Raw genomic sequence first — 16,199 nt, 5'->3', positions numbered from 1 at the left:
GGTCGTCCGTCCGGGCACATACAGGCTCCGCGCCACAAACGGCAAGGAACTCGGCCACCCTTGGCACGCTGAGCACCTCCGCTACTTTTACAAGTAGACAAATGTTGTACCCCCCGGGGACTTTTTTCAATTTCATCTATCTTATCGCTTTAATCAATGAAAGTCCTACCACGGACATCTTTTCATTCAAAGCGTTAATTGTGTGTATGGGCACCCGGGCCATCGGACATCCGACCCTACCCATATCAGTACCGTGCATTCAAGGGAAATCAAGTACCATGCATTCAAGGGAAAATCAGTATCATACATACATTCAAGGGAAACTAAGTACCATGCATTCAAGAAAAATTCCACAATACCATGTATTAAAAGGAAGGGCATCCTACCCAATAACGGGTCGGACACCCTCCACATCATCCACATACTCAAGTACAAACTTAATACTCAAAAGAGTTTGCAATTTGGTACAGGCGACATCCGACCCGACCATATAACTAAAATACAAATAGGGCGATGGTTCGCCCACCCCTGCCCCCGGGCCATGTTTGCTTCAAACATTTATTTGGGATCATCTCCCATATCATGCTCTCCACCTTTGGATGCTTCATCCTCGGGCTCTACCCTCCGGAGTGGTGAGAGGAATAACCCCCCCCCCAAAGGGACCAAAATGTTTCGCGTCAGCTGGACGTTGTCCAACTCCTGCTTGGCTTGGCTCAACTCTTGCCCGCACTGCTCCACCTCTTGCCTAGCCTGGTCCGCCCCCTTCCTGACCTGCAGTAGCTCGGCCTGCAATGCATTGTTCTGCCCGACCACTTGCCCACCCCCATGCTTCCACACCCCATCTGGGGTGGGGGCACACTTGGCCTCGTCGGTGTCCCATCACTTGTAGACGCCTGGTCGGACTCTCCATCATCCATGGAATTGCCCTCCCTTCACGAATCGTCTAAGGAAACCATGAAATGTCCGACCCCACCACACCTGCCCATCAAAAAAAAAAAATCAAGATGGGAAGTGCTCGGAATACCAAGACAACACCATGGACATATCAGATCACTAATGGTTTCCCACCCCTCATATGTGCTCTTCCACCCCCAATTCACAACATTCACCCTATCATTTTCCAATGTTCAGCTACCAATCATGCACTTCAATATTCACAAAATCAAATCAACAGGAAGAGCAATAACAACTCAAGCCTTACCCGTACTCCGCGGCTTCAACAATTCAGACGGGTTCCGACCCACTTATTTTGTTTCCATGTACCTGGCCAACAATAACACAACACCCAATAAATTACAAGTACAAAAGTGAAGGCTTGTCGCCTACCCAGTGCTCGGCAAGGCTCATACCCACCTGCCCCTACTCACAATTTTCATAATCCGAATTCTAAGGTCCGCCTTGGGCTGCACGACTACAATTTCTCACAGTTCTCAATTTTTTCAAGGCAAAGTCAATCATTTAGATGGTTAAGAAGAATTTCAAAATATGCCCACCTCAAGTGCTCGGAACAACCTCAGCCCAAGCCGCTGCTGCCCAAGCCTAACGAGCAAACCCGCGCAGCAGCCCAGCCCCGCCGACCCGCGCCCATCGCGCAGCTGTCCGAGCCGAGCAGCCAGCCCTTCAGCTCGACCAGCCACCCCCTTGCGCCGATCCGAGCAGCACAGCTCCGGCCCGAGCCCCTTGGGCAGCGCCTCCGTGCCGAGCCGAGCACACCACAGATCCAAACCCCAAGCAGCCCAGCCCTTCCGCGCAGCACCACATAGCCCGAGCTCGACCCAGCCGCTGCCAGCAAATCCGGCCCGACCTGCGCAAGCTTCCGAGCAGCCCTCCCCGTGGCGCAACGTCCAAGCCGTCCCCTGCACAGCTTCCGAGCAGCACCGTTCCGGCCCGAGCTCCCCTGCGCAGCGCCTCCGACACGTAACCAAGCCCAGCCGCCCACTCCTTAATCCGAGCCCGACCCGAGCCTACAGCTCGGTGATCCCAAGCTCCGGCCCGAGCCTTTCCCTTTAATCCGAGCCACCGCCAAAACCAACTCGAGCCTAACCTCCGCCCCGCGCAAAATATCCGGCCCGAGCCCGATCCGATCCGAGCCCGCTGCGCAGCGCCTCTGACCCGATCAGAGCTCCCAGCCCCGAACGATGGCTCCTCTGCTCCGCGCCGCCGACCCGAGCAGCACACCCTCCCACCCGAGTAGCACAGTGGGCTCTTTCTCCTACAATAGGCTCTTTTGGGCTCTGTTCGGATGATTAACTCCTAAAATCCAGCCACCTAACTTGCTCTTTCTACTTTACCATTCAAAAAAAAAAAAAAAAGGCAGCTCTCCCTTTCTCTCCTAAAATAGTCACACAACAAAAACAAAAAAATGGAGATATGGGTGTGGAATCTTTATATTTGGGCTCTACCACTCCATTCCAGAATCTTATTTACAGGCAATATCCCACCATTAAAATCGGACGAAGGTTTACTGGAAGTACATGAAGCGTCTACTGCTCGGAATACAGGGTGATCAGAAAAAAAAAAAAAAAAAAAAAAAAAAACGGATCTTTCATATGTAACCCCCAAGCTTTCCTGCAGTACAGCTTTTCTTGCTAAGGAACTTGGGGGACTTCTAGACAGTATCTTAAGCAGGAACAAGTATGTGGACACTTGTCGTTCTGCTCGGACTTCTGTGTGTACAAAGTTCCCAACCAAGAAGTATCTTCTGCTCGGAAACTTGGGGGACTTCTGTTCGTATGATTACTCATCTAGGCATAACGACAAGTCATACAAGGCTTAACATCATGCTGTTTGGGCCTAAGCCCTTCCTAGGCTCCTAGCCCCTGACTTACCAGGCTCCGGCCTCCTAGGCCACGACCTCCTAGGCTCCGGCCTCATAGGCTCCGGCCCCCTGGGCCCCGGCCTCTTAGGCTCCGGCCTCCCAAGCTCAAGCCTCCTGGGCTCCCGACCTGTGTCAACTCACTCGGATCCTCGAGACCGGTGACACGTGGCGCTCCTACAGTGCAAGTCATCACAAGGGACACGTGTCATCACGGGATTGGTTGAAAAGAGGTACCTTCTTGTCACAAAAGGACGATTCAATCAATATTATACTATTCACTCACTCTGCTCTCAGATCTCTCTGAACACTGACTTGAGCGTCGGAGGAGCTTTGGCCGGCACCACACCGGTGTCCTTCCCGCTCACTTTTGTGTACTTGCGCATGGTGCTTTGGATATCATTCTCTCTCATTACTCACCAGTCAGACCCAGCTACTCGTTCCTGCCCCACTTCGACGTGTCATCCACTCGGTGGTGGGTAACGGGCCTACGTGGTTCGACCCGACGTTGACTGTTTTACCATTTTTGAGCATCAACATAATCATTTTTATGCATTTCACACATTAGAAAATACCAAACAACTTGAAAGACAATTTGGTGGAGAGAATATATAGAAATTATAATTTGGGTCATAAAATAAAATATTCAAATATATTCGATATTGACCTTAAATTAAAGATCTAATTAAAATAAAACCAATGGTATAATTTTTTATAAATATTTAAGTTAAAATTTATAACTAAATCATCACTTAATCTCAATTAGGCTTAATTTAAATAAGTACAAGTACAATGATATGACTCTTAGAACCAGTGCAGTTTCAGCAAATATGACTATTACTCTCAGGTCACAAAATCACTTTTCAAGGCCACTTACGACTCTCAAATGACTACCACACTCTCAAAACCACGTGGATGGCCTTAATTAGTGTTTGGTATTGCCCTTGCAGAGTAGATATGAAATGACGTATTTGCTTACGTGGACCTTAATATAAGGTACTCAAATATCAATATCGACTGTATGACAAAATTTACACAAGTAAATTTTATAAAAGACATATATTGTACAACAACACAACCTCTAAACACGACACAAAGTAACAAAATCCTACAAGTGATTTGTATAGGATTGAAAATAGTACATTCATAGCACATTTACTTTTGTTTTATTTTTATTATTTTGCTAAGCATAGCATATTTTGAAGAGATTTGTTAGTGTAACTGATACACCGCCACATGGTGTGAGCAGTATATGTGTTATAATGTGGGTGAATATTATTAATACAATATCCTGCTAATATAAACATATCATTCGATGAGCAATGAACATTGGTCTTTATACGTTGAATTAGTTACACTATATTACATTAAAAAAATTCTCCACATTTTGAGCGTCAGCAAGATCATTTTTAGGTAGGCAATGGGCATAGAAAGCCTGTATCATACAGGCCCTTGAACTTTCCTAAAGAATATTGAATAACCAAAGCAAAATAAACCCGGTTTCCAGACATTTCTTTCATACCCGATAAGACTCGACCCGAAATCAACCCGCCCATTTTATATAACGTCGAAACTTCTAGGGCGCTCTCTATTTACAGATACACCCAACCACTGATTCACTGGCAGTTCACTCAAAATATTTTCTTAATATTCGGTTGAAAACGAAGGGCAATACACGCAATAGTGATGGCTATGAGATCTGTTCAGAGCCAAGCAGCGCTGACTCGGGCCTTGCTGACTCGCTCCATGGAATCGTCTCGCGGAGCCACTCGCTATTTCAGTGACGGCAAGGGCAAGGTTCTCAGCGAGGAGGAACGCGCTGCTGAGAACGTCTACATCAAGGTACGGCCTGATCTTCCACTTTCTTTTTTCAATAATTTTCATTCAGATTTGTTATGCGACTAATCGAGTATGTTTTTTATTTTGGGATCAAAATGATATTACGATTTTTTTGGTAATTTGGTTTGGTTTCTCATGGAGATCGTTTATTCTGTTTTGTTTTGTGAAGAAATGGGAGAGGGAGAGGTCGGAGAAGCTGAAGCAGAAGGCTGAGAAAGAAAAGGCCGAGAAAGCGAATGAAAATGCTGACAAGGTACCATTCTTATGTTTCTTATATTTATATATATACATAATAGTATACAGATATATACACAAATTCTCTTTGCAGGACGTTTAAAGAACGGACATGGGTATTTCTATGACATTTTGTCGTTTTTCAGGCTTTTTCTTACAGTGTTCAACATGTCAGGGTTTAGGGTTCTATATTTTAGGTTATAGAATGGCCCAAAACTTTGGAGTTAAAACCTAAATTATAACCGAGGAACCAGTATTCAAAATCATGAGAGTTAAAACCAAGGAATAGGTCTCCATTGATGATTTATATCTTAATAATTATATCCTGCCAAGTTTAAGATCAAATGGTGAAAAAATATCCATAAAACATATGCGTCAACTAAAGTACGGACATCCTGTTGAGAGAATTTCTGCATATATATATGTGTGTGTGTGTGTGGGTTATTTTGTTATTGCAAAATGGGTTTGAGTGTTTGACACAGATTTAGGGATTTAGAAATATATGGGATGTTAGTATGTGCATAATTACTAGATTTAAACACAACACATTAATCTCCATTTGGTGATTGTTTTAGTGAAGTGTGTATACATATAATTATATACACACACACAAGTTTTTTCATGTATTTAGTTGTGATTTTGTTATTGGAGAAGTCAAATGCAGCAAATTAAGTCGAGCTTGAAATGTTTGATCACTGCTGTTGTAGACTCATAGCGTATTTTGTGTTTGATTCTGTCTAAAAATTTTAACCACAAAAATTTGTGTTGTAGATGATAATGAACCCTTGTGGAATGCATTTAACTTTTTAAAGACAGATGTATAAACATAGTACAGTGTATGCTCACTGTTATGCATGTTATGCATTTTATTTTTCCAAGGTTATAAATTTAGAACTTATTAAGCTGAATAGGTGATCCTTGAATATGCCTTCATGATGGTGTATTCCCCAATTCTTGTTTGCTCTTGTATAGCCTGTTCTGCTTTCTATAATTGACTCATCTTATTTGGCATGGTTCTGATTATGTTTTCAGTCCCTGATCCCCTGTTTAGTTGTCAAGATGATAGCTTATTTGTTAGATGATTCAGTATCTCATAATCTAGCAAAATACTATGCATTATAATACTCGTCTCTAGTTTCTCACTTTCTTATCAACTAAAGGATATGTAGTCCTTTATAGGTGTTTTTTTTTTTTTTTCTTCACCTTTGGTCTTTCAACTTTGGCCTGTGTCTCAATTCAGTACCCAAACTCTAATTTGTCTCAATTTATCTCATAATTCATAGAAAGTTGACATGTCACTGATTTAGAGTTGTGAAAGATAGATATGAACTAAGATAATCATTGGAATTGCTATCGAAAGTTTGATTTTATCCTTATTAGACACAAACAATTAGGCTTCTTTTGATGCATATGATTGGATTGGATAGGATAAATGGCTAGATTCATGCATGTTCAAGAAAGAAGATTAAGGGTGTCTTCTAACTTGAAGGAAGATGGGAAGAAGATGGATTAGCTATAAGGGGAAACTTATCCCCACTAATCCCACCATTTTTAGGGGGATTGGAAGGGATAAGTTTTCCCTTATGATTAGTCCATCTTCTTCTTTAAAGTTAGAAGCTTCTTCCTTGTATACACATGAATTTAGTCATTTATCATATCCAATCCAATCCTATGCATCAAACGAGGCCTTAGTTTAGGGACTAAATTGGGACAAATCAGAGTACAAGTACTGAATTGAGACATGAGTCAATGTTTAGAGAAAAAATTCTTATGATAATACTTGAAATAGATTAGGTTATTTTGTGCTAAAAGATCAAGTTATAGGATTGTACTGACTAGTGAGTTTCTACTTGTTTACTCTAATCTTAATTTGTGTAGCTTTTACAGCATTCTACTTATTGTACTACTGGCTTTGCTTCAAGATTTGAATTTTGTTTAACTGTATCGTTTCTCTTTTTGCAGAAAGACTGAGGGCACCCGTTAGGGCTGAAGTTGTGATCTGCACTACCTGATAAACTTTTCCTTTGGAAGTAATCATGAATAATAATGTACATAACTTTTTAACAAAGTGAACTTTGCTCTGTATAGAGTATAGTGTTCTTGTTGATATCTTCTCTTAAACAGTAATAGGGTAACTGTGAGTTTCTATGCAGTCCTTATCTGTTATGAGGTTATTTTGCTTCATTGCATTCATTTTGTTGCATGTGTATCTGCTCATATCATGTTTCTATTGCTTACTGTGTTTCTTATCGTCCCACACGTATATTTGAAGCAAATATATATGTTAAAGCTGTGGAAAATGGAAGTAGACTCAATCAAAATGCTGCTTGTAGATTCGAAATCTTTTCCAGCATAGAAAATAAAAAATGTCAAACATCATAAGGGATTTAGGAGATGTTATAGGGCTTAACTGCTGATGCCTTTTTAGTGGTTGCCCCTCAAAGTCGATGACAAATGCACCATTGTGGTTTAGTTAAGCTATCTATGTATAGGGTTAGGATCCTACTGGGACAAACTATTTTACACAAAATCTTACAACATTTTTGAATCTTTAGATATAAGTTGATCCAATGGTAAAGTTTCAATCTAATTAGATGCGCATATTCTAATTGATACTAATTGATACTGTATTTCCTACACTCCTTTATGGTGTGTTTGGATAGAGAAAAAAAATTTGGAATTTAAACAAAACTCAGCATTTAAGAAATTATATGCTCTAATTTCCTTATTTGGGTCCATAAATATAGAATTTCGTAAATTCTATGTGGAAAAAAACTTGGGATTTGAAGGCTGTAAATTTCAAGTTCAAATTCCACTTAAATTGGTGTCATTTTCAAAATTCCAAGTTTTATAAAAAAAAAAAAGTCGTGTCCACCCATCACCTTGCCAATTAATTACAATACCACCACCGCTACCACCATGTCACCGCTACCACCACCACCATCGTCACCACCACTGCCACCGCCACCTCTGCCGCCACCATCACCACCACAACCACCGACACCACCTCTGCCGACACCACCTCCGCCGCCACCACCACCGTCGCCACCACCTCCTCTGCCACCACTACGACCACCACTGCCACCACCGTCACCACTACCACCACCGACACCGCCACCATTACTACCACTACCCGCTGCCACCACCACCAACACCACCTCCGCCGCCACCACCACAGCCGCCACTATTACCACTATCGTCGCCGTCACCGTCACCACCACCACAGCCGCCACTATTACCACTATCGTCACCGCCACCGTCACCACCACTGACACCGCCACCACCGACACTGACACCGCCGCCGCCACCTCCATCACCAGTGCCATCACCACCACCATCGCCGTCGCCGTCGCCACCACCATCACCATCACCGCCAATGTCGCCGTTGCCGCCACCTCTAATACCCCAATTTTTGCCACCACCATTTCTCCCACCGCCCGTGGGCCATCACCCCTACTACCATCATCAACTTACCACAAACATCATTTTTATTGTTCCCACCATCACCATCACTCTTTTATAAACCTACTATAAATTTCGTATTTAAATTTCATTATAATTACATTTATCCAAACAAGAGAATTTACAAATTCTAGAATTTTAAATCACGTCATTTTTAATTTCGTCATTTGTGAATTCCTTAGTAGTTTCAAATTACTTCATCCAAACGCACCATTAGTCTTCCGCGAAAGTAGTTTTTTTTTTTTTTTAAGCCAAAAAGAGGGAAAATATAGATGTGGGTATAATACTATAAGGGTAATTCTATTCATACCCAACAAATTTCTTATTTTACCCGATACTAATTTAATACTTGAATGGATAATTATAGCATTATTCATAATTATATCCTATGTTAAAATGACCATTGAGGACATTTCATTCAAAAAACTGAATCTTCATCTCTTCTTCGTCCCCGCAGCACCACCTCCCCGTAGACCACCCTCCCCATAGTTTTGTTTCCATAACCCACTCTCTCCCTCGCAACTCCACCTTGCCATCAACCTTGGCCAAGCCAGCTCCTCGCCCCTACCCAGCTCCCTCTGCCTCTCCTCACTTTCTCTCTCATCTCTCTTTGCTTCTCCTTGCCCTTCTCAGCTCCAGCAGACACCACCTTCCCCTCCCCCCTTTCACCCGCCCCCACCTAGCTCCCTCCGCCTTTCCTCACTTGCTACGGCCAGCCACCCACACGCGCGAAACAAGCTCGGAATTAAAAGCTTAAGCAAATCGAAATTAAAAACACCAATAATTAGTTTAACTTAACTAGCTCCAATTCCAGACTTCTAGTAGCAATTGACCAATTACCCAACCTCTTCCATCTTCATCTTCAACCTCTTATGTATTTTTTCGTGGGTATTAAAAGCTTGAGAAAATCTGGGTTTGCATCTTGTTCGGTGAACCAGCACCGAATACGATGCTAATATTCGGTCAAAGTCCACCGAATGTTGATAACTTATTTGGACGACACCCACCGAATGTTAATAAGTTATTCAGATGACACCCACCGAATTCCATGTTCAGTGGGTATCTACCGAATAGAAGAGGCTTGTTCGGCGGGTTGTTGCCGGAGAAAACATTCAGGTTCGGCATTGGTCCGCTGAACCTGCATTTTTTTTTTTAAGTTGGTGTTCGGAGGGCAAGGAAGAGAGAGGAGCTGAGCACGGGGTGGGTCAGAGAGAGAGAGAGAGAGAGAGAGAGAGAGAGAGAGAGAGGGGATGGTGGTGCTGTTGGTGGTTCTCGTGGAGGTCCGAGGTGAAGGTGGTGCAGCTGCGGGGTGGTGCTGCGTGCGGTGAAAAAGATGGAGAAGAGAGAGAATGTGGTGATGATAGTAAGGGTATGATGGTAATTTAGGTTGGGTAAAATGAGAAAATGTTAATTTCAAAAAGGTGATGGTTGGGTAAATTAAGAAGTTGGGTAAAATAAGAAAATTTTTGAATATGTATAGAATTTCTCATACTATAATGGCTTGAAATTGGAACAACTTGGGTCTGAACTCTGAAAACTTAATTAGATTCCTATTATGCTAACAAGTGGTGTTTGGCAAGTATGCAAATCAAATAGGGTCCATTAACGATAAGAGATAGACCACTAATTTAATTACTCATTGGATAACTACTTGGGTTATTACGTCCCAGGACAAAAACTAGTGTCGAGCGGTCGGCAGGAAAGCCAGATTATTAAGTTGAGTGGCCCGAGCCCAGAACAAAGCATGACTAGGTCCAAAAGGTTGCAGTTCTTCCTCGAAAAATTGTAAGTTATAATTTTCCTTTGATGAATGCAGAAAAGCCTATTCACACGAGCAAGAGCGCATGCCAAAGAGAGGCTAGTTTTAATCAAGCCCTCTTGATGTATATCTTAATCACATTACGGTGTGCTTCTTGATGATGTAGAAAAGAATTATATACGAGTACAGTTTAAATGTATTACTAACTGCACTAATTTAACAAATTCTGGTAAATGATACTGGAATCAAATTAAAGATTGTAGGACTCTTCAATCTTGTTCAATGAGAATAAGCAATTCTCAATTAGAAGGGTATACATCCTACCTTGCAATTCTCAATGCGCACCAATCACACAATAAACATTAATATGTATACATCCTACCTTGCAATAATCTAGTGTCACATGACATAAAATCAAATAGCATATGCACAAGGCCCTTAAAACTACAGGAAAGTAAAATCATCTACAATAAATTTATGATCTTGAAAAAATTGCCTTGAAACTTGTTACCTAACATCCCACTCCCACCACCCTACTTTGCATTTTCTAAAGGAACAATGAACTTGATACCTCCTTTTTTTTTTTTTTTTTTTTTTTTTTTTTTTTTTTTAATGTTAGCATATGGTCTATCAAGGTTTTAGCCCAAGATGTTTCCTTGTTTTTCCTACAAATAAGTCTTTAGATTTGATCATGCCAGGGATCCAACCACTAAGTGTCAGAAAGGGGAATTGTGCCACTGCCTCTTTCCTCCCAAGTGAAACAATTGCAATTTCCAAACCAGGCTTATAAGAAGCAAGATGGCTTTCATTTCCACCCTTGCACAAAAGCTTCAGGTTCTTGCCAGTCACTTCAGCATGTCTCTGTGCTAAATAGCCTTGTTTGATCTCCTGTTTAATAGATCGTGGTTTATCAGTTTAAAACAGATTTTCTCTAAAGCATAAAAAGTCATAGAGATTGAAATAGTGTGAATGATATATTGAAAAAGAGCAACGAATACTGACTCAACTTTTACACTGGGCAATATAAGGCTGTTATTCTTGCTAAAATGACTTTGGACACTAATAAAAAAGGAAGTCAATTACAACTGAGTTGAGAAAAACATAAACTGGAGCTATAATGTCACATAGGGGGTCCATTCAACACTGTAATCTAGTTAAACAACATAAGATCTGTTAATAAGTTAAAGTACATTTCAATGCATGGGAATCGTCGGGTATTACTCTCAAAAAAGGGACACACACACACACACACATATATATATATGCTGTTCTGCCTATTAGATTATTATTCTAAAGCATTGATCAGGTGGATTTATTTCAATGTGTGGTCGAGATTGACAATTTGACAACATTGTGCATGAGACTGACTGACAAGAGAACATTTCTCATATTTAGTTTAAATCTATACCTGATTCATAAAATGGCCTGCAAGTCGCAAATAAAAATCTTGCTATGCATGATTATCTCCTTCTAGTTCTACCCAAATCAATTGGATATGTACCGATTTATATCCATGTTCATCTTACCATTGATTAACATAATAACTATAAGTTGTATTAGATAATATGACCATATAAACAAAAGAAGACAGAGACATATGTCTATATTAAAATGGCCATTTCCCTCCTTGTGGAATTTCAAAATATGAAAGTATTAATCTCACATTCTCCAAAACTGCTAAGTAGTTAGTCACCCATATTCTCGACAAAAAATTGCCATCAACTGAAAACCAACTTCTTCAACCTTATCAATTAAACTTTAACTACCTAGTTAATTTTTCATTTTTTATATTTTTCTTAGGGTCATCTCACGCTTACTCCATGCTTGTAGGAGGTATTAGTTGTACCCTCTAACTCATCTTATTCTCTCTCATAGATAGCACTCTAGTTTCTTTATATAAGCCAAATGGTATCCACCTTGTTTTCATTGAACCACATCATCTTATACTAACTCCCCCTCCCCTCCCATTTGCTGCTTTCCATATTCTAGTTCTCATTCTCCATCAAATATCTTCTCTCTCTCTCTCTCTCTAACATAATTAATTGTATGGTCATCATCTAATTTGATAAAATAAATTTCTAAAAAGTTAATACACAGTCTTTATTGTTAGGTCTATTTACCAATCTCCCTGTGTTTTTTTTTTTTTATTAATTTCTTTTGTGACACCTGCAGAAGCAATTAAGTTATTTATAAAATGATATTTTTACCCCTTCTTTACCTGAAAACTAAAAGATTTTAATCATTTTCACCAAAAAAGAAATATACTGAAAAAAGGAACTTCTAGACCTCCTAATCCTTCAAACTTGTTAAATTTTGAACTAAGTTTGAGGAAAAACATTATCAGGTCATGATAGCAATTTTCCCTCTACTATCAAATTGGATTTCATTTACTTTTTCCTTTTTTAAACCACAGGAGGTACAAGTGTCACCAAAAGAAAAAAAACTACCAGGGTTTCATGTAAATAGGCCTAACCACAAGGGTTGTATCTAAACTTTTCCCTATTATACTTTATTTCTTAAATATTTTTCCTACTTACTTTTTCATAAAAAGAAAATATAACACTAAGTTCAATTTCTGTTTCTCATGAATACTTCCTTTTTGGTCATGAGATAAAATTTATTGTAACTCGTTAAAGTGGTATTGATCGGGATGTTTAAGATATTACTTGATAATATATATTATGTACACTAGTTTTTATGTTACTTCATACATATATATTTCAGTAAAATTTTTTATCAAATAATTCATTTATCTTCTTATTAAATTTTAACTCTGTCTTGCACAGGAGTTTAACTAGTAACATTAATAACAGTAAATACAAACTATTAGCAACATTTGACCAAGATAAAAGTGAAAAAGGATTGACAATTTCTTATGTCACAGGGTAAGTGGGTAACTCCTTTTTACATCCAGAATCTGGACCTACCAAAATCACAAAATTACATTAACAAAATGCAAATCAGAACACAAAAGAGGTGGTCATCTCATGGAACTCAACAAGATGGGATCAACTATGACCACCTATTAATTTGTCCTGTATATTACAGGTAGAACATACCACATGACTCAATGAAGGAGTTGCTTGGTACATAATGTAAGTTATAAACAAAAGATTGATTGTCAACATCAAATAAACCATAAGAGGAAAAGATAGGATGGGTTACCTTAACATCAGTTATATCTCCTACAGCGAAGATATTTTTATGACCCCTTACCCTCAAGTTGTCATCAACCATCAATCTTCCTCGCATATCCAAGCTATTCTGCAAAAATGTCTCCCTAAGCCACATTGAACCTATTGGTTTACCCGTGCACACAAAATGACAATCAGCTGTGATAATTTCTCCAGAAGATGTTTCAACAATACCATCAGATATACTATTCAAATTAATGGATTCATCCAAAATAACTTCAACTTTCTTTGATGTCAACCAATCTAGTGCCTTTTGGGAAGCCTTTGAACCAAGGAATTCTAGCAGCCTTGATCCCCTGTGCACCAGTATCACCTTCTTTTCTGGAAAATTAAAAACAATTTCACCAGCAAGTTCAACCCCAGTGGGGCCCCCTCCAATGATCAAAACTGATTTAGCGAACTTTATGTTTTCAAACTCTGTGCAAGGAAAGAGAATAAATTTAGACTTGATGCCCAATGCTTCTTACAATTAAAGAAAGGCTTAGAATCAGTGTACAAGAAGTATTGTAGGCACACATTCACTTTAATTAAGATAATAATGACTCAGCTTTCATTTTTCCTTTTCCCCATTCTCTCATGTGAAATTAAATTTCCACTTTTGTGAAGCAGCAAATTTAATAGCTATCATGAAGACAGACCACAAGAGGACAACTGCAATCCTAATTACGCATCATTATGTATTATCTGCCTGGTAATGACTGACCCTCTCATTCACTTTAGTGGAGCCACCAAATTTAATAGCTATCATGAAAGCAGAGCTCAAGAGCACAACTGCAATCCTAGTTATGCATCTTTTATTACCTGCCTGATACTGACTGAGCCTCTCAGCTCTGGTTTTTGGAATAGATTCCATGTGACCAGTGGCAATAACAAGATATTCATATGCAAGAAAACGGCCATCGGTGGTAACCACTTCATGGTCTGTGATGTTAGCTGCAGTAGATGCAACAATCTGCACATTGGGAAGATAATCAGAGTGATTAATCACCAATCTTTCAGCAAATGTTGGCTCCACCATTGCCCTCAAGCTGCCCCATGGGATCTCAAAATACTCCTTCCTGTTATCATATAATTTGAAAGACTCAAGGACATGGTAGGCAAAACCATAAAAATTTAAAAAAAATAAAAAATAAAAAAAGAAGAATAAAAGAACTTGACTTGTCAATGGTATTTGGGACCCTTACAAAATTAAACAATAAAATTGAACTTCAATCGATTATGCTTTGGATATAGTTACAGCCATAACGCCGCTAAATCGTGTATACTGAGGAAGAAATGGACAAGAAACAAGGAATGACAGAAAACGAACCATGATTTTTTATTTTTTATTATAAAAACATTTGTTGAAGAATGCCGAGGGAGAATCACCCAAGTACACAAGCAGTACACAAGATATAAATCAGAGAAAACACAATATCTTAATCTTAATGGTAAATAAGATGAGGGAGAAATAATGAAACTAAAATTAGGGAAACCAATAAACAGGTCTTGATTGTTGCCTAACTTCGTGATGTAGGTAGGGAAAATGGTAGATTGCTTTAACATTCCAATTTAATCCCATCCAAGTTCCTTCACCTATATGTTGTTTTTACTAATTTTGTACAATTTGTCCAACAAATATGAGTTAGCATTCATATATGATTTAGATTAGCCCAATAAAACATAAAAGTAAGACAATAGCACTCTATGTTGTTGCCAGTATTGCTATATAACCAGTACCATAAAGGCCACGCAAAGATATATGGAAGTAATCTGAAACCAAGCAATGCTTCCTCATATATTATTCCTAGTAAATGTGTTTTCTCAAATAAGATGTTACAAGAAGTACAAAGCCAACCTCTGTTAAAGTTCCCTTTTCTGTCAATCTATAGGTACAACTATAGGACCAATTTGAACCAATTTTGTTCACATTTTCTGCACATCTTGTCATTTCAACACAGAAATTTTTTTCAAATTTCCATTTATCACCAACTCAGCAGCCATATTGTCCCAAAATACACAGAAAAGCAATCAAAATTGCAGAAAATATTCAAGAACCATATACTACAAAGCATTGACAAATTCCAAACCCAAACCCCAGTTCTATGAACATGTTCAACAACAACAAAAAAGGGATTTAAAAGTAAAGAAAGAAAAGGAAAAAAGTGGCTTACTGATCAACGAGGACAACATCAGCACAGAACTGGAGAGACTGCGCCACAGTAGAGCCACCAACCCCACCTCCAATCACCACCACCCTCTTCTTCTCCCCACCTGGCTCTTTCGCACCAACCATTAAATTCAACCAGCACATTGCAAATGAAATCGCAAAGCAACCCAATAACCCTTTTGCTGAATTCAATGCAATCTGAGAGAGATGAAGAGAATGAAACAGAGATTTAGGCGTTTGGCGGCTTTCGGTTCAGTTAAGCCAGTTATGTTACCAACTCAGACGCTTTTTTCTTTCCGCGACAGCACGGAGGCTGGTTTGCCGCGTTTAATTCTAGTACTTTGTGTCGGGTTTGGGCCGAGCCTATTCAAGTTTGTGTCATACTCAGAAGTCATATCATAGTATCATACCTTAAAAGGCCGAATTGCACAAAATGCCCGTGTAGACTTTGAGGCCTGTGCTCAAATATCATCCAATCTTTCAATTGTGATAATTTTTCATCTAATTTTTTAAAATTGTGTAAATTTGTCATCTGCCGTCAATTTGATCCATTCACTAGTTAAAATTAGAGGTATTTTTGTCAATTCATCTAAAAAAATATTTAATAAATATATAAAATATAATATAGTTTTTTTTTTTAGCAAAAACATACTCTCTCTCTCTCTCTCTCTCTCTCTCTGTTTCTCTTGGCCAGTGGCTGGGTGGGTGACGAAAAGAGAAGGAGAAAGAGGAAGAGGGAAGAGTGGG

General features: G+C 39.5%; 2 protein-coding genes across 2 annotated transcripts; one reads left to right on the top strand and one right to left on the bottom strand.

Moving 5' to 3' along the window:
* The first annotated feature begins 4,414 nt into the window (after window positions 1-4,414).
* LOC147291410 (F1F0-ATPase inhibitor protein) lies at window positions 4,415-7,062 on the top strand. Its single transcript, XM_086238209.1, has 3 exons — window positions 4,415-4,657; window positions 4,824-4,907; window positions 6,851-7,062. The coding sequence occupies exons 1-3, from the start codon at window positions 4,502-4,504 to the stop codon at window positions 6,857-6,859; spliced, it is 249 nt and encodes an 82-aa protein (XP_086094335.1). The 5' UTR covers window positions 4,415-4,501; the 3' UTR covers window positions 6,860-7,062.
* Window positions 7,063-10,412: 3,350 nt separating this feature from the next.
* On the bottom strand, window positions 10,413-15,738 carry LOC147291409 (uncharacterized). The gene is made up of 4 exons (XM_086237764.1): window positions 15,457-15,738; window positions 14,105-14,361; window positions 13,275-13,720; window positions 10,413-10,997 (listed from the first exon to the last, which is right to left on the bottom strand). Exons 1-4 carry the CDS (start codon window positions 15,594-15,596, stop codon window positions 10,740-10,742), a joined length of 1,101 nt encoding a protein of 366 aa, XP_086093890.1. The 5' UTR covers window positions 15,597-15,738; the 3' UTR covers window positions 10,413-10,739.
* Between the last annotated feature and the right edge of the window lie 461 nt (window positions 15,739-16,199).

This window comes from Dryas octopetala, chromosome 3 (assembly GCF_963921425.1).
Source record: "Dryas octopetala chromosome 3, drDryOcto1.1, whole genome shotgun sequence".
Taxonomy (NCBI): domain Eukaryota; kingdom Viridiplantae; phylum Streptophyta; class Magnoliopsida; order Rosales; family Rosaceae; genus Dryas; species Dryas octopetala.
The sequence above is the reverse complement of the archived record's forward strand: the minus strand, read 5'-3'. Positions and strand labels throughout refer to the sequence as shown.